The following is a 17,804-nucleotide window of genomic DNA, read 5'->3' as shown; positions in this document are numbered from 1 at the left end:
GAGTCATGGCCTTTCCTGTCAGGGCTGGCTTTGAACCACGGCTCTCCGATCTTGGCCTCCTGAGCAGCTGAGATGACAGGTGCCCAGCTTGTAGTGGACAGCTTTGTACATCTTCTCTGTGTCCCCTGGGCTGCTTCACTAAGGGGCTGGGGTCTGCGGGGGGAACCGAGGATGATCTGGGGAAGCCTGGTCATGCCCGTCCCCCCCCCTCCCCAGCTTCTTCTCATTCTTCTCATTAGCACTGAAGGGCTCACAGGGAGACAGCGTGCCGTGGTAAAGTTTCCACTCCACGGGCTCCTCACACACGGCCATCCGCCTGTCCCCTTATTCTGGAGCTGTCTGCATTGGCTCAGGCTCTGCAGGAATCTTGATGTGGCATCTAAGGGCTCTCACGTCTGTGTGTGCACAAACACGGGCATGCATGCGGGTTCTGAGCCCTCAGCTCAGGGCCTGGCACTCTCGCATACTCATCATGTCAGCCACAGGACTACTTTCAGTTTTCTGAAAGTTAACTGGAGATGAGAGACTTACGGACTTTTTCTGCCCGGGCTGGCTTTGAACCCGGATCCTTAGATGTCAGCCTCCCGAGTAGCTGGGATGACGGAGAGTGAGCGCTGAGGTTGCTCCCGCTTCCCCTGAGGCTGCAGTATGACGCTTTACCTTCATGCAGACAGGAGCTCAGCAAGGTTAAGAGGAGGCCCCCGTCCAGGGAGGCTTCTTGCCGGGCAGTAGGGCCAGCCGCTTGCTCAGCTCCTCTCCACCAGTGCAGAGCCACAAGCTGGGTTAATGGCGGGAATCTGAACCCAAGTCTCCTCTGAGGCCAATTTTTTTTTTTTTTCAATAAAGCATCTGTTTTCACAGAACAAAACCATCTGGCTTCTTTTACATTCTCCTTGGGGACACTTCTAGGTAGCCCAGGCTGGTCTTGAACTTGTAATCCTCCTTCTGTCTCTTGAGGACTAGGATCAGAGGCATGTGTCACCACGCCCCGCACCCCCAAAATGTGGCACAGCACCCCTTGGCTCTCACGAGGCTGCACGTCAGCTGTCTCCGCGTGAGGCGCCCGCAGCTGACCTTTCACACAGGACTCGGCTCTTCTTAGCCTCTGCGGGTTCCCGGACTTCCTGTTACTGAGGACACGTGTGGGGTTTCTTCTATCAGCTTGCTTGCTGTCCCCCACTGCCACCCCCGCGTCCCACATGCCTGCCGGGCCTCATGGTGCTGCAGTTTCCAGCGGCAGTGGGAATTCTGAGGTTGCCCCTTCATTACTGAGCTCCAGGCCTGTCCCAGAACAAACAGCTTCCAGAAAGTTGCATGACTTTGAGGTAAGGATTCCTTTGTGAGCCTGGCCCCTTGTCTTTTCCTCTTCTTTCTCTCAGGTGCCTCCCGGAAAGCCTGTTCTGCATGGCTGAGCAACTTCAGCTGGACCAAGAAAGATAAAGGCTGGCAGACTGCTGGCCCAGGTGGCTCACGCCTGTAATCCTAGCTACTCAGGAGGCTGAGATCTAGGGATCAAGGTTCAAAGCCAGCTCAGGCTCCAATTAACCCTTAGAAAATGGGAAGTGGGGCTTGACTCAAGGGTAGGGCGGTAGCCTTGAGCTGAAGAGCTCAGGGACAACACCCAGGCCCGGAGATGAAGCTCTGTGACCCACAAAAAAAAAAGAGGCAGGCAGGCGGGGCCCTCGCCAGGTTCACCCCTGGTATGCAGGGCAGGGGAGCAGGAAGCCGAGGAGTGGTCAGCCAGGGCCCCCACCATGGTCGGAGGCTTCTGGAAATGACTGTAGGCCGCTGTCCAGGTTTTGGGGCAGGGAGCAGGGGAGGGAAGGGCTCTGAGGACAACGCTGAGATTTGGGGAGCCTCAAAGCGTGGGGTTCAGAGCAGACCGTGGAGTCCTGGAGGACGCCGTGGAGAGCAGGGGGGACCTGGAGCCCCCAGGGCTTCCAGAGAGGGGCCCCCACGCCAGGTGGGGAAGGCACGGGAGGAGGGGGCGGGCCGCCGTTGCCTTGACAACCGTCCAACCAGTGCAGGGGTCTGGGGGAGATTTGGGGCGTGTCACCGCAGGCGGTGCGCGACTCCGATTGGTCAGGGCCGTGTCTGGGGGCGATACCCAACGCGGACTGGCGGGGCGCCCGGGCGCCTGCAGGCCAGCCACCCCGAGCCGCGGCGGTTGGCTGAGGGCGGTGTCGGGGGCGGGGCTGGAGGCGGGGCCCGCCGCCGGTTGGCTGGCTGTCGAGATGGGGGCGGGCCCAGGCCTGGGCGAGCGCCACGCCCAAGCCACAGCGGTCGGCTGGGCTCCTGCGCTGTGGGCAGAGGGCAGATCCGGGGTTGCAGGGCTGGGGCCGCTGCCATCCTAGTGGTGGCCAAGTCCCGCAGCTCCGGCTTAGCCTGGCACCTGGCGACACCCTTCTGCCGCGATAAGGAGCCCCGGGAGGGCACCACACCACCTCTACCCCAGTGCACCCGGGTTGTGCCCGGAACCAGCAGCTGTGACTCCTCAGGGTTTCCTCCCAGTGGGTCCCCCAAGTAAGCGTCACCCCCCCCCCGGTGACACTGGAGACTTGTCCGCCTCGCCACCTGGCCTGGGCGGCCATGGCAGGTAGTTGGCTGCCTGGTAGCTGCTAAGTTAAGAGCAAGTTCAAGGCCCAGGTTTTCCTTCCTCAGAAACCTCGGGCACTGGTGGCACACACCTGCCCCAGCCGCCCAGGGGGCTGAGATCTGAGGATCCCAGTTCAAAGCCAGCTCAGGCAGGAAAGTCCACCAGACAATCAGAAATGGCGCCGAGTCTCAAGTGGTAGAGCACTAGCCTTGGGTAAAATTGCTTCCGAACAACAGCTCTCAGGCCCCAGGTTCCAGCCCCATGACCGACAAAAAGAAACCACAGAAGCTCAGTGAAATTAGTCACATGCACGAAGTTGCCTTACACCATGCGCGGGAAATGTTCCGAATCTCCACAAGGCAGAACTGTCGTCCTGCCTTTCAGGACCGAGAGAGGCTGCCAGACAGCCTGCCATCCGGCACCTCCAGAGGCTGAGATCGGAGGATCAAGGTTCAAAGCCAGACACTTTTCTCCAGTGAACCAGAAAAGTTCCAGAAGCAACCAAGTATTATCAGGCCCTGAGTTCAAGCCCCAGAACAACCACACACTGCCAAGTCCGCACACCATTCCCTGAAAAATGTCCCCGTTCTTCACCCCTGAAGGCCAAAGTGAGGAGAGGGAGCAGCTGAGGGAAACCCTGCCCTGGGGGGAGGATGGGGAGGGGTGCAATTGCAAGGGGAGTTGGGAAGGTTCTGAAAAGGACAAGGGGTTTTGAGGGTTTCGAGGTGTAGGACACGGTGCCTGGCATTGAGCCTGTCAGTCATGGGGTTCAGCAGCTCATGCCGGCTACTGTTGTGACACTCCGGGTTCTCAGGTACGTGCCCCTCCCCTCCCCTCCTCTCCCTGCCCTTGCAACATCCATCTGCCCAGAGGGCTTGTTGGTAAGATTTAAATCCGTCTGGACCTCCTCCCATGTCCCCCAGCTGTGTCTCAGGTCACGTGCACAGGACCTGCAGCTCTCCTCGAGCTATTAAATCTTCCCTCCAGACTGGCCCTGGGGCGAGCACCCAAGCTCAGACAGCCCTGGCCTGTGGGTCTAGGGCCTCCAGTCTGTGTCTGCCTTGCCCTTCTCCTTATCCCTGGGATACACTAGACAAGCGTCTACCATTGAGCTGCGCTACCAGGCCCCTGGCATCTCCTACTTTTATAAACACACCAGGGCCCAGTGGCTCACACCTAGAACACCAGCTGTCCCTGAAGCTGAGATCAGAAGATCTCAGCTCAAAGCCATCCCCAGGCTTTGAGAGTCCATGAGACTTTTGTCTCCACTTCATCACCAAAAGGCTGCAAGGGGGGGCCGTGGCTCCAGTAGTCAAGTGCTAACCTCAGACAAGCCCCACATTCAGGCTCAGCTCAAATGTTTGTGGGGAACGCTGGCTGGTACCACAGAGCTCTCTTCAGCTCTGCTTATGGGATTTTCTTTGCATTAAACACATTTTTTATTATTCTGTCAATTTGTGTATACAATTTTTTTTGGCCAGTCCTGGACTTGAACTCAGGGCCTGAGCACTGTCCTTGGCCGCTGTTTCTCAAGGCAAGAGCTCTGCCACTTGAGCCACAGCACCACTTCCGGCTTCTTCTGTGTATGTAGTACCGAGGAATCGAACCCAAGGCTTCAGGCATGCGAGGTGAGCACTCTACCACCAGGCTCCGCTCTCAGCCTTCTTATTTTGGGGACAGGTCTCAGGGGCTGTGATCTTGCTTGGGTTCCTGAGAGCTGGGATGACAGGCCTGCTCCATGCCAGGCTTTATGATTTTGATGGCGTCTGTGCCACTAGTGGGGTTGAGCTCAGGGCCTCACGTTCTGGCTGCCTTCCTCGCCCTTGGCTGATGAGCTGCCAATTGAACTGTCCATCCAGCCCAGCATCTGGTGACAACCTGGGTGGATCGCAGGGTTTCATAGACGCTGGTGCCAGGCCAGGCCGAGGCTGCCGCTGCCCTCTGCAGGCCCGGGGGAGAATGCAGGCCCGGGTGCTACCTCGGGGCCCTGCTCTCCCTGTGCCACTGAGGAAAGAGAGCGCCCCTCCCCCCACAGACAGGTAAGCAGACAAAACAAAGGGAAAAGACAACAAAAACAGCAACCAAAAGCCAGGCTTGGTGACTCACGCCTGTCCTCCTCGCTACTCAGGAGGCTGAGATCTGAGGATGGAGGTTCAAAGCCAGCCTGGTCACTAAAGAATGTGAGACTCTTATCTCCAATTAACCACTAGAAAAGGGGAAGTGGGGCTTGGCTCAAGGGCATGGTGGTAGCCTTGAGCTGAGAAGCTCAGGGACAGCGCCCAGGCCCAGAGTTCAAGTCCCACAGCTGACAAAAGAAAGAAGAGGGGCTGGGAGTTTGGCCTAGTGGTAGAGTGCCTGCCTAGCAGGCATGAAGACCCAGGTTCGATTCCTCGGTACCACATACATAGAAAAAGGCTGGAAGTGGTGCTGTGGCTCAGGTGGCAGAGTGCTAGCCTTGAGAAAGCCCAAGGACAGTGCTCAGGCCCTGAACTCAAGCCCAGGACTGGGGAAAAAAAAAAGAAGAAAAGGGAGAGAGAGAGAAAGACAGAAAACAAGGGAGAGAAAGAAAACAAGAAAGCAAGCAGCAGCCAAGCGGAGAGCCTTCTTGTTCCCAAGTCCTAGAGAGCGGTTAGGGAACTCAGTGCCACGGTGGCAGCCGTGAGCGGGAGGCTGGCACTCTGCCACTCGCAGCTGGTTAATTGGAGAGAAGAGTCCCGTGGATTTTTCTGCTCACCCCCGCCTGCCGTGGGCTTCCACGCATGTTGGAGCCCCAGGGGTGGAGCATGTGCCAGGCCACGCTGATCCACGCCAGGGCCTCGATGCCAACTCCACGCCGGCCGCCGGGGTCATCCACGCCACCATTGTCATCTCTTTCCCTTTGCCAGTTTGTGCTGGTGGGGCTGCGGGCGTGGGTGCGGGCACTGCCTGGGCACTGCCCGTGAGTCTTTTTGCTCAAGGCTGGTGCTCTACCACTTGAGCCACAGCACCACGTCTGGCTTTTAGGTGGTTCCTTGGACATAAAAGTCTCACCGACTTTTCTGCCCTGGCTGGCTTTAAACTGTGACCCTCAGATCCCAGCTCCTGCATAGCTGGGATGGCAGGCGTCACACCACGTGGCCTGGGGCCCAGGACAGTGTCCTGTGTCTCTGCCCAGGCAGCCCTGGGGCATGGGCTGGGGATACAGCTCGACAGTTGGGCAGGACCTCCAGTCCATCCCCAGCACTCCAGAAAAAAAAGCCTGGAAGCGGCAGCCTCTGGGCTTGCAGCTGTTCCCTCTGTCAGTCCTGCTGTCCCACTGGAGTCTCCACCGCCCACAGGTGGCTTGGGGTCAGGTGGAGCCGGCCAGGCCTCCCGGTGGCGAGGTCAGCGCAGTACCGCCGCTGACCGCCAGGGGTCACCCAGCACTCAGACATGGCTGGGCCAGCCCCTCCCCACCGGAGGCCTGGAGCCCTCTTTTCTTCCTCATGCCATATTTGCTCACTCGCACACATTTGAGTTAAAAGTGCTTGGCATCTGCATAGCTGGTCTCCATTCCCTTTGGTGAGTCGGCTTTGGGGAACTGGGGAGCCATCCAGGCTCAGCCCTGGGGGTGGTGGGTGTCAGGCCAGGGAAGCTTCCCGGTTCCCCAAGCCCAGGGCCTCCCACTGGACCGGCTCGCACAGTGCCACCCAGCCCCCTGTGGTTTGTACTGAGGAATGGCACTTTTATTTCCTCCTCCTCTTCCTCTTCTTTCCTCCTCCTCCTCCTCCTCCTTCTCTTCATTTTCTTCTTCTCCTTCTTGTCCATCATGGGGTTTGGACTCTGGGCCTGTGTTTGTCCCTGAGCTCTATTCCTTGAGCCAAGCCCCACTTCCCATTTTCTAGAGGTTAATTGGAGATAAGAGTCTCAGGTCCTTTTGTGCCCCTGCTGGCTTTGAACCTCGATCCTCAGATCTCTGCTTCCTGAGGATTACAGGCTTGAGCACTGCGTCCAGATGAGTCTTGAGCTCTGAGGGCCTGAGCACTGTCCTTGGACTTTCTCAAGGCTACAGCTTTGCCACTTGAGCCTCAGCAACACTTGCGGCTTTTTTCTATGTATGTGGTACCGAGGAATCGAACCCAGGTCTTCATGCAGGCTAGGCGAGCACTTTAACCACTAGGCCACGCTCCCAGCCCGTAGCTTTGTTTTTGTTTTGTGTGAGTGTTGTGAGTCTCCGGAAGTGTCCTGAAGGCTGGCTTGAACCTTCATCCTCAGATCTCAGCCTCCTGAGTAGCTGGGATGGCAGGCCTGAGCCACGGCGCCCAGCTGGCCTCCCGCGTGAGATCTGCCCGCCTCCCCAACGCCTTCCCCCAAGAGGCACTGGAGCCTGGGCCTCTCCAGCCTGCTGGGGTGGGGACCGAGCGCCTGCCCAGCGCCCTGAGCCTGGGGGACGACAGGACGGGTGCTGATGACCCAGTGAGGGCCACCACAGGGTGGGACCCCAGGAGAAGCCCCCACTGCCGGTTGGACCCAGGCTGCCGCTCCACCTCCCGCCCCCAGAGGGCGCTCCGTGCTGAAAACCGCTTGTGCCTCAGTTTCCCCATCAGCCTCCGCAGGGGGCTCGGTGAGCAGGCCCAGGGAAGTCCTCTCGCAGCGTGCCGTGCCTGTGGGGGTCCGTCCTGCTTGTGAGTTGGGTCAGGACTGCACCCCAAGAGGGTGCCCTCCCCCTCCTGCCCGGGGCTCCTGCCCCAGCTGCTGAGCGAGAGCGGATGGGGCAGCCGGGCTGTCCCGCCTGCCCACTGATCCTGGAGGTGGCCCCGCCTGGCGGCCCTGGCCCCAGGGCAGGGCCGACATTCCTCCCCTGCTGGGCCCCGTGGGTGCGTGTTTTTCCAGTGGCTTCTTCAGCCACAGCCTCACCACAACCTAGATTCCACTGGCCAGCCATGGCCAAGTGTTTGCGTGGAGCCAGGCCAGGCGGCGGCGGCCGAGCCAAGGCCAGGGCCTCCCGGAAGGTCTGGCACAGCCCCCCCCCTCCAGTCAGGAGCTGCGCGGCAGCTGGGGGTCCATGTGTCCGTCTTGGTGGCCTGGCGCCCAAGCGAGGGCTCTGGGGACACAGCCGTCACTCTTGCCCAGCCAGCTTACGAGAGGCTTCTGAAGGCTGCGGTCCCTGCCACAGCTGCAGCTGGGGCCGCCCCGTCTGGGTGCAGAGCCCTCTGCAGGGACCCTCCTGGCTTGTCCCCCAGCTAGAAAGTGGGGGTGGCCCTGCCTGTGACCCCAGTGCTGGGAGCCAGCTGGATTGCGAGTTCAAGGCTTGCCTGGGCTGAGACCCTGCCTCAGAAACCACATCGAAGCAAGTGAAAAGATAAACTCTCCTTCCAGAGTTGACGACATGACCCAAGAGGGGAGTCAGGACCCCAGGCCACTGTCGTCCCTCCAGGCTGCCCCGGCTCTGTCGGTCCTTTCCCAGCACTCCTGGAGCCAGTCTGGCCCTCAAGAGGAGGTGGACCGGGGCAGGGAGCTGGTCTCCCTCCTCTGCCTGCCTGCAAGCCTCACAGCCATAAGGACAGCTATTTTTGGGGAGGGGGAGGCAGGGGCTTGAACTGGGGATGTTCCTGAACTTTTCTGCATGGGGTTCGTCATCGACCACTTGAACCACAACTCCCTGACTGCTTTTTGGTAGCCCACTGGAGATGAGTCTTGGATTTTTCTACCCCAGCTGTCTTCAAGCCTCGATCCTCAGATTTCAGCCCCCTGAGGAGCCGGGGCAATGAGTGTGAGCTGGCTGAAAACCAGTCTCGGTGACTGTAGACCTTGAAGTCCGGTTTGGCAAGCTTCTATTTACCTGTGAAAGCCCCAATGAAGATGCCCTCTTTGAGGTGTTTCCTGGCACTGGTCCTTTTACCGACCCAGCTCTGACTGGACAGGCTGTATCTGTGCCCAGGGTTGCCTCATCTGTGTGTGCAGGCCTCTGTGGAAGACGGTGTGGGAGTGTGTGTGTGTGTGTGTGTGCGTGTGCGTGTGTGGTGTGTGTGCGTGTGTGTGTGTACGTGCGTGTGCGTGTGCGTGTGCGTGTGTGGTGTGTGTGCACACACACACACAAGCTATCCGGGCCCTGGACAGGCAGCCAGGCAGCTCCACCCCACAGGAGGCCCTGGGCTCCCTGGCTTGTGTAGGAGTGCGTTCCCCTGCTGTCTGGTGGGCGGACAGGGCGGCTGAGCGCCGCGCTGGCCCCGTGCCTGCCTGCCTGCCAGCTGCCAGCCGCCGTGAGGACATACCTGAGGTTTGGCTCAGGGGCTGCCTGCCCCGGGGCTGAGTCAGCACCCAGAGCACTTCAGGACGCCCGAGAAGTACTGGATCTGGGTCCCCCAGCCCCTCCCCCCCAGGCCTGGAGGTGGAGGTGGAGGGGGACACAGGGGACACGGCCTCCCTGTGGGTCACCGTCCCTTCGCCCGGAGCCCTGCACTGTCCTTGCGCCCGGGGGTCACCAAGAGGTGGCAGGTGGTGAAGGCAGAGTGGGGACAGCGCAGCACCCCTCACGGGTGGCTGTCCCCGCTCCTCCCCCAGCCCTGCAGGGCCAGGGCCCCCGGTGTCCCCCAGGCCTCCCCACCAGGCTGGCTCCCCCTCTGGGGTCTGAGGCTCCACAGCTGATGAAACTCACAGACGGGGCAGGAAGGGGGGGCAGCCAGGTCCACAGCACCCGGACACAGCCAGGGCTGGGAGGGCACTGGCCCTGAGGCCAGCCAGGGGGACAGGACCCCAGTCCCTGCACCAGCTTGAGAACACGGCCTGTCTCCTCTCCACTCCTCACCATCCCGTCTCCTCTCACAGCCCAGCTGCCCCACGGGTCTCCGGTGGGCCGGCCGCCTCCTCCAGTCTCTGCACCACAGAACCCATTCTGAAAACGGCTATGAAACGGGAAGCAAATCATTCTTCCAAGCTCACGCCTGGCATCCCAGCTGCTCAGGAGGCTGAGATCTGAGGACCACGGTTCAAAGCCAGCCTGGGCAGGACAGTTCATGAGACCCCCCCCATCTCCAATAAATGACTTGGCAAAAAGGGAAGTGGCACTGTGGCTCAAGTGGTAGAAGACCAGCCTTGAGTGAAAAGCTCGGGGACAGGCCCGGCGTTTAAGCCTCAGGATCCGCACAGAATCCAAACAAGAAAGGGCATCTCTCCCTGGAGGGGCAGTCTCCTGTGGACCAGTGGGGCAGGTACGGGGCCTCGCGCCCTGCCAGCCTCCGCCCCTCTGGGTTCTGGGGCCTGAGACTCTTGTTTTAGGCACTTTATTGTTCCAAGATTCTTCTCGGCTGCACTGTGCTGTGCAGAATTTTAAGAACCCTGGTTCTAAAATTATAAAAGTCTAAAATGCTGTGGGCGGGCCTGGGCCTGCTGGTGCCCTGAGCTGACCCAGGCAGACTGGAGCCAGGGTCTCTGGGGGGGGTCACCCCCACTTCCCAGGCCGGGGGCCGTGTTCTGGCAGCCCTGGACTGTAAGAGGCGGGGTGTGGGGGGGAATGGATTTTCCAGAAGGTGTGGATGGTGTTCCAGGAGGAAGGCGGTGGACTGCTGGCTGGGAGCTGCAGTGTGGGGGCGGGGGGGGGCTTGTCTCTCTGAGCCTCAGTTTCCTCATCTGGAGATGGGGGTGAAGACTGCTGGATGGGGGGGAGAGCCAGGGCTGCCCCCTCACCCCCCAGCTTGGATGGCTCCCAGGCTGGCAGGACTTCCTCAATGAAAGGTATTTGGCCTTGGGGCCGGACACCTCATCACAGGGGCGGAGGCTCCCGAGACGCCCTGCCCAGACCGGGCTCCCGACTTGGAGTCATGTCCCCGTAAACCAGCCTCAGGAGAGCCGGCCCGGCGGCAGGATGGAGGACATCCTCAGACTGGGCTCCAGCACGGGGATCGGTGCCTGCACACACACACACACACACACCCTCCTCTCCTGAGGGCTAGCAGTGCCCAGAGGCCAGCGCTGACCCTGGACCCCTCGGGGCACAGTCAGTGCCTGTGAGGGACAGAGTGGCCTGAGGGGGGGTTGAGGGCTGAGGACACTGCGAGTGGCCAGCTGGCCAGGCGCCTGGGAGTGGCCAGGTGAACTGGGCTCACCGGCGGTTGACCCCGGATATGTCGGGGTCTACTATGTGCCTGTCACCCCACTCTTTAGCACCCGTCAGTACACAGCTGGCTCACCAGCAGCTCATGGGGTCAGTGGAGGGAGTGAGGGAGTGCCGTGGCCTGAGGAGCCCCAGACCCAGGGGCCGCCCCCTCCCGTCCTCTCTCAGGGCTCCCTGCCCCACATGGGACCCCTCCTGGGATCTCAAGGCTGTGCCCCGGGCCCCAGGGTGCCAGGACACGCTGGCCACTGACGCAAGGGGCCTGAAGAAGTCACAGGTCCACTTGCAGACCAAGGGTCACCACATGGCCACGGCAGGGGTGTGCCCTGAGGAAGGCCCCGGGCGCCTGGCCAGGCCCCTCCAGGCCTGCTCTGCTTCAGCAATGAGCTCAGGGCCCAGTGCCTCTGTCGCCCCCCCGCATGTGTCACCACACGTCCCCTGGGGTGTGCCCCTGCCATGTCCCTGGGGTTGGGCTTGCTTCTTGGTCTTTAGTGCCAGTCCTGGCGTCCACAGGACTTGGCCAAAGGTGGTGCTCTCCCACTTGAACCACAACTCCATGTCCAGCTTTTCGGTGGCTCACTGAAGAAGAGTTTCGCAGACTTTCCTGCTCTGGCTGGCTTCAAACCCAGATCCTCAGATCTCAGCCCCCTCAGCAGCAAGGCTCCCAGGAGTGTGCACGCCTGCACATCAGTCCCGGGCCTGGACTCAGGGCCTGGCACTGTTCCTAAGGGTGTCCCTCAGGGCTGGCAATCCACCACCTCGAGCCACAGCTCCACTGCCTGTTTTATGGTGGTTCATTGGAGACAAGAGTCTCAGCCTCTCCTGCCTGGGCTGAGATTCTCAGACTTCAGCCTCCTGAAAATTGGGATTACAGGTAAGAGACACCAGTGCCTGCCATGTATTTATTTATGTAGGTCGTGGGGCTTGAACTCTGGGCCTGGGCGCTGTCCCTGAGCTCTTCAGCTCAAGGCTAGCCCGACCCTTGAGTCCAGCCCCGCTTCCTGTTTCTGGAGGTTAACTGGAGAGGAGTCTCGGGTCTTTTTGAGCCCTGGCTGGCTTTGAACCTGGATCCTCAGACCTCAGCCTCCTGGGTAGCTAGGATGACAGGCGTGAGCCCCCGCTCCCCCCCCCTCACACACACACACTCGAGAGCCGAATGCAGTGAGTGAAAGCGTTTTTAATGGAGTCCCCTGGAGGGGGGGCTCCCAGCACCAAATGCAGCCCCACAGCGCTCCCTCGCATGCAGGGGGCCCCTCCCACGTCCCCGGGTCTCCCCGGACCCCTAAACACCCCCTGGGGCCTTATCCAATAAATAACCCCAAGACGGCCTCTGGCGGGGGGGCCCCTACATGTCGGGGGGCCGAGAGGGCGCGGGCAAAGGCCGGCGTCTGGGGTGGAGGGCGAGGAGCGCCTCCCAGGCTCCGGCAGGGCCCCTGCCCGGGTCTCCACCGCCAGACACCCACGGGGGGCTCGGGCCGGGGCGCGGTCACTGGTCCGCGGGGCTGGCGGAGGCCCCGGGCGGCAGGGGCGGCAGGGGCGGCGCGCGGGCCGCCTCCCCCATGTCCCTGCGCACGTCGGCCAGCGCCGAGCCCGGCGCCTCCAGCAGCCGCTGGAAGAGGCTGGGCCTGGCGGGCGGCTCAAGGCACTGGAAGGTGACGGCGGCGCCCGCGTCGGGCCGCATCTCCCGGGAGAAGCCGTCGGAGGAGCCGTCGAAGCAGCGGCCGATGGCGATCTCCTTGGCGAGGCGCGGGCTCTGGTCGGTGACGGTGTAGACGCCGTAGTTGTGGCCGAGCGGGTCGAGCGGCGCCAGCATGGAGAAGGCGGCGGGGTCGTCGGCCGGCTCGTCGGCGGGGTCGGGCGGCGGGTGGCGGCCCAGGTAGTCGCGCAGCAGCGCGTTGACGGCGGCGCGGCGGCAGCTGCCCTGCGGCGTGACGGTGACGCGCGTGCGGTCGGGCCGGCGCCGGTCCACCAGCATGCCGCCGCACTTGAACTCCAGGCAGGCGGCCGAGACGCCGGGCCGGCCGGGCGCGCGCACGCTGCGCGCGTCGCGCAGGCCGTAGAGGCGGCCGCGCGTGTCCGGGTGCGTGCCGCCCGCGCTGTGCGCGCGCACCACGTACTCCTGCGGGCCGCGCAGGCGCACCTTGAGGAAGCAGGCGCGGAACTCCTGCGGGTTGGGCCACCAGGCCAGGCGGTGGCGCGTCCACGAGGCGGGCGCGTCCTCGCGGAACGGCACCACGTTGTACTCGAAGCGGTCGGCCTCCACGCGCGCGAAGCGGAAGTGCGCGTCGGTCACCGGCGCCTCCTGGCACTGGCGCAGCGCGCGCCACGGGTACAGCGGGCCGCGCGCCTCGCCCGCCTCGCCGGGCCGCGGCCGCGCCAGGTTCACGCGGAAGCCGTTGCGCTTGGCGGCGGGGTCGTCGTGGTCGGTGCGGCGGTAGCCCAGGCGGCCCAGGTAGGGCTCGGGGACGCCCACCACGTCGGGCCGCGGGTCCGGGCGCGAGGGCGCGGGCTCCAGCTCCTCGCCGCCCAGCGTGGCGGTGACCAGCGCCGTGTAGGCGTCGGGCCGCTCGGCGTCGCAGAAGGCGGGCAGGCAGGCGCCGTCGGGCCCGGTGACGGCGCTGTCGAAGCGGCCCCAGGCGCGAGGGTTGGCGGCGAAGCCCGGCGCGGGCTCCAGGTTGACCAGCGTGACCACCACGCCCCGCACCTGCTCGCCGGGCGCGAACTTGTCGCTGGCGTAGGCGCGCACCTTGACGAAGCAGCGGCGGCGCTCGGGCACGTCCAGGTTGAAGAGGCGCCGCTCGCGCAGCTGCAGGTGGCCCACCAGGAAGGCGCGCTCCTCCCGCCGGCGCCGCCGCCACCGCCGCCGGCCGCCCGCGCGCCCCGCCCCGGGCCCCGCGCCCTCCGCCGCCACCGCCGCCTCCTCCTCCCACAGCCCCGTCGAGGGCTCCAGGGACCACAGCCGCAGCGCCTCCGCGTGCCCGGCCATGCGCACGTGCGCCGCCGCCACCCGCACGGCCGCCGGGCCCGCGTGCAGCTGCTCGGCCGAGCTGGGCGCGCGCAGGTCCACGGCGAACATGCCGTAGGTGCGCAGCGGTGCCAGCTCGCCGTCGCCGTCCACGAAGCGCAGGTCGCTGGGCGCCGCGGCCGCCGACGCCAGGTCGCGCGGGTCCACGAAGGTGACGCGGGCCTCCACCGGCCCCGCGTACGGCCGGCCGTCGGCGTGGCGGAAGGCGCCGGGCGGCAGCACCAGCTCCCCGAGCGGCGCGCGGTCCGGCGCAGCGCCCAGCGCCAGGCGGTGGCCCCGGCTCGCGTCCAGCAGCACCGCGGGCGCCCGGCGCAGCGCCCGCACCTCGTGGTACACGCCCGCGCCGCGCGCGTCGAAGGGCAGCACGCGCACCGCGTCCACGAACTCGCCGCTCGGGTCCACGAAGGTCACCACCAGCCGCTCGGTGGAGGCCGGGGCCTCGAGAGTGAAGGCGCCCTGGGCCGAGGTGAAGCCCGCCGGTTCTCGGCCCACTAGGATGCGGGCGAAGCGCAGCGGCTCGGCCGAGTCCGCCGCCAGCACGCGGCCGCGCACGAGGCCGCGGGGCGCCGGGCATGCGCGGCACCCGCACCGCACCACCACCTGCACCGGCAGCTCGAAGCCCGCGCACCGCACCTGCCGGCCCTCCAGCCGGCTCACGGCGCAGCAGCGGGAACCCGCGGCCCCGCAGCCCGAGCCCGCCGGCCCCGGGCACGGGCTGTCCGCACACTGACCCACGTCCATGTATGCGGGGTCGCTGATGTTGACGCCGCCGCCGCCAGGCCCGCTGCAGCCGTCGGGGAGCCGGATGAGGTGCTCACGGGGCTGGGGATCGCAGGCCGGTTGGCCGGGAGCTGGCGGGGTGTGTGGGGGGGAGACAGTCAGGTCAAGGGCGGCCGAGGTTCGGGGGCGCCGGGACCCCAGGAGGCCGAGGTGGGGCGCGGTCTGGGGCTTACCCAGCACGGTGAGCTGGGCGCTGCGGGAGCGCACGGCGCCCGCCTCGCTCCACGCCTTGCAGTGGTAGACGCCCGCCTGGTCCTGGCGCAGCCCGCGCAGCTCCAGCAGCGCCGCGTGCCCGTGCAGGCGCCGGTCCAGCAGGGTCCCGTTGTGGAACCTGGGGGTGGGCGGGTGAACGGCCCGTGGGCTCCCCGTGCACTGCGCGGGGCCCAGCCGGCTGAGCCCCCAGGCTCGGCCAGGAGTCCGGGCCAGCCCGGCGCCCGGCGGCCCTGCCCCGCAGGCACTCACCACCAGTACTTGCTGGGCGCCGGCGTCCCCGAGGCTTTGCAGCAGAATGTGACGTTCTGTCCAGCCTCTCGGACCTGGGACTCGGGATGCTTCAGCAGATACGGCTTCCCTGGGCGCAAGACCTCCAGGGTCATGGCCCAGTCGTGAGATGCGCCCCCAGCCCTGCCTGGCCCCAGGACCCCTGAATCTGTCATAGCTTCTCTCTCCTGTCGACCTCAAGGGCTGTGGTCACCTGGGGTCGCCAGTGTCCTGGCCTGTCTCTCAGTGCCCATCCCTGTCTTTACCCAGCCTGGGCTCGAAATTGGGACCTGAGCGCCGCCTCTGGGCACAAACTCGGGCGCTCTGGCCACTGAACTCACAGCTCTGCTTCTGACTGTTTCCTCATTCACTGGAGAAAAGAATCTCGTCAAACCTCCACCTCACACCTCAGCCTCCTGACCAGCTGGGACCGCAGGCGGGCATCCCCACACTGGGCCACCAGCTCCCTTACCTAACTTATCGAGGACAACGGTGACCACAGCGGAGCTGGAACTGTTGGCTGTGGCCCTGGCCAGGCCTGCAGAGAAGCCATCCAGCTGGGCGCTGATGTTGGCCTGGCTGCCAGCACAGACTCCAGGCACCCGGAAGGTTCCATGGGCATCACTGATGGCCACCGTGCTGTGTCTGGGTCCCAGGGAGACCCTGGCGCCCACCAGCGGTCGCCCAGAGGCAGTGACCACAGAGCCCAGGAGGATGTGGTCGGGGCACCCACAAGTGTCCGGAATGCAGCCTGGGGACGGAGCAAGTGTGCAGCGGTCAGGCCCCGCTCCTTCTCGGGGAGGACTTGACACCCCCCCGGGCGCCCCCACCGCCCATTGCCAGTCGCCCTGCTGGAAGCGCCCTGGTAGGATGGGGCACGAGGCAGGGTCCGGGACTGGAGGAAAACATGCAGGCTGGGAGCCCAGGGAGGGGCTATCTCGGGCAACAACTCCTGCTCCCTTCCAATCCCACTGCTTCACACAAAACGGAAAATTCCAGTGGAAAGTTGAGGGCAGAGGCGTGCGGAGGGGTGGGGTCCCCAGCGTCGGCCACCGTGTGCCCCCACCCAGCGGCGCGCTCCGAGGAGCCGTGTTTGTGGAGCCCAGGCCCGAGTGGAATTTCCATCAGCTCCTGGCTGGCCTGGTGTCTGGCCCGGGAGGGCCGGGCCGTGTGTCTGCCAGGGCGGGCGCGGGGCCCTCCGGAGAGCGTGCCGGAGGATCCGGCCACACAAGGCCGTCCCCGGGGCTAGTGCACCGGCGGGAAGGGATGCGGGGGCTCGGGGACGGCCTACCTGAGCACGGCGGCCGCGCACACTTCTGCGCCTCCTGGGCCGGCCCGGGACACGCGTCCCCCGCCGGGGCCGGGCAGCTACGGCTGCGCAGGCGGCGGCCCAGCCCGCAGCTTTTGGAGCAGGAACCCCAGGGCCCCCACGCGCCCCATGCAGGCTCTGCGGAGGAAGGGCGGTCAGGGGGCCCCGCGCCTTGGGCACGCCTGGCGACAGTTCCGGCATAGAGGGCCCCCAACAGCACGGCGCGCGCCCCGGAGGACACCCCGGAGGAGGAAGCCCGGACAGCGGTGCGTCCTGAGCACGCGGGCTGAGGCGGAGCAGCTGCCCACACTGGACAGCATCCCTTCCCGCGCCACGAGACCCTGGGTGCTCCTGGCAGGACCCCTCCGAGGGATCCCGATAAGGCCCTGGCCCACGGCCGCCCGCCACCGGGGCACGCCCCGCCGCGCCCCGCCCGCCCTCACCGAGCGCGCAGCGGAAGCGCACGTGGTAGTTGGAGCAGCGGCGGCCGCGCGGCTGCTCGCGGTTGAGGCACCAGAAGCCGCGCTCCGGGCTGGCGTGCACGCGCTCGCCGACGGCGGCCGGCAGGGCCCAGTCCGTGGTGCGCGCCTCGAGCGCCAGCGGCCGCGGGCACACGCGCGCCGGCCCGTAGTAGAAGCGGATGGCGGCCAGGCTCTCGAAGTCGCCGTCTCCTCCCGGGTGGTCCACGTTGAACCAGGACGTCCACTCGCTGGCGTCTGCGGGCAGCGCGCGCCTGAGGCCGGGGAGGCGGCCTCGAGCCCCGGACCCCCGCAGCACCGCAGCGGGGGACGCCGCCCGCTCCTGCCCGGTGCCCGCCTGTCCTGTCCCCGGGCGCGCACGGCCCACTCACCTTCCCAGCCCTCCAGGGTGGGCGAGGGCTGACCCCACGCCGCTGCCGTGGGACCCTCTGTGGGCGCGGCGCCTGCGGGAAGGGAGCGCGGCGATGGGGACCCGTGTGACCACCGCGCTCAGGAGGGGCCCGGACCCGGTTCTACCTTGGGGCTCCGCGAGCCCCCCGCCCACGTCCACCGTGCACTCGTGCCCGAGCTGCAGCCGGGACCCCTGGGCATCTCATCGGGCGACCGCCTCAGTTTCCCCAGCAGCGTGCCCGTCCAGCGCTGCCGTCCCGGGGATGAGACTCGCTCCGCGGATGGCGCTGGCGTCACGCGCAAAGCAGATGGGGACGGGGCTGCACCTTCGCCCGCGCCTGCGACTTCGGGCCCCCACGGGGGGGCTGGCGCCCCGACGGTGCCCTCTGCACACCACAGGCGGTCCCGGGCCTCGGGGACCCCACCGCCCCTCATCCCCAAGCGAGCGAGGGCCCCCAAGCATCTGTGCTCGGCTGTCGGGGCCGGGGCCTCACCTCGGGCTCTCGCCAGGTGCGCGGCGGTGAGCAGAGCGAGCAGGGGCCCCAGGGACGCCATCGCGCCGCCGCCGGTCAGAGCGGGGGCTCGGAGCGCTCTGGTCCTGTCGGGCGGGTCCGGCGGCCCCGGGCTGAGCGAGGGGCGGGGCGCGACGCAGACCCCGCCCCGCCCCGCCCCCC

General features: G+C 65.4%; 2 protein-coding genes across 3 annotated transcripts in view; both read right to left on the bottom strand.

Annotated features, from left to right (window-relative positions):
* Ndufa13 (NADH:ubiquinone oxidoreductase subunit A13) overlaps positions 1-17,804 on the bottom strand; it is a 200,475-nt gene that overhangs the window by 173,655 nt on the left and 9,016 nt on the right. The gene's annotated exons all lie outside the window — the stretch shown is intronic.
* Positions 12,009-17,685, bottom strand: Cilp2 (cartilage intermediate layer protein 2). Its single transcript, XM_090330596.1, has 8 exons — positions 17,247-17,685; positions 17,112-17,183; positions 16,705-16,977; positions 16,244-16,399; positions 15,425-15,703; positions 14,935-15,043; positions 14,646-14,803; positions 12,009-14,543 (listed from the first exon to the last, which is right to left on the bottom strand). The coding sequence occupies exons 1-8, from the start codon at positions 17,683-17,685 to the stop codon at positions 12,154-12,156; spliced, it is 3,876 nt and encodes a 1,291-aa protein (XP_090186722.1). The 3' UTR covers positions 12,009-12,153.

This window comes from Megascapheus bottae, chromosome 1 (genome assembly GCF_031878675.1).
Source record: "Megascapheus bottae isolate mThoBot1 chromosome 1, mThoBot2.hap1, whole genome shotgun sequence".
Lineage (NCBI taxonomy): Eukaryota > Metazoa > Chordata > Mammalia > Rodentia > Geomyidae > Megascapheus > Megascapheus bottae.
The sequence above is the reverse complement of the archived record's forward strand: the minus strand, read 5'-3'. Positions and strand labels throughout refer to the sequence as shown.

Bases quoted from the DNA above. Each gene is read 5' to 3' on its own strand.
- Cilp2 (XM_090330596.1), bottom strand. From the start codon at position 17,685: ATGGCGTCCCTGGGGCCCCTGCTCGCTCTGCTCACCGCCGCGCACCTG. The intron at 15,044-15,424 runs GTAAGGGAGCTG...TCTTGCGCCCAG, and splicing joins CGTTGTCCTCGATAAGTTAG to GGAAGCCGTATCTGCTGAAG. The intron at 14,804-14,934 runs GTGAGTGCCTGC...GCCCACCCCCAG, and splicing joins GCGCCCAGCAAGTACTGGTG to GTTCCACAACGGGACCCTGC.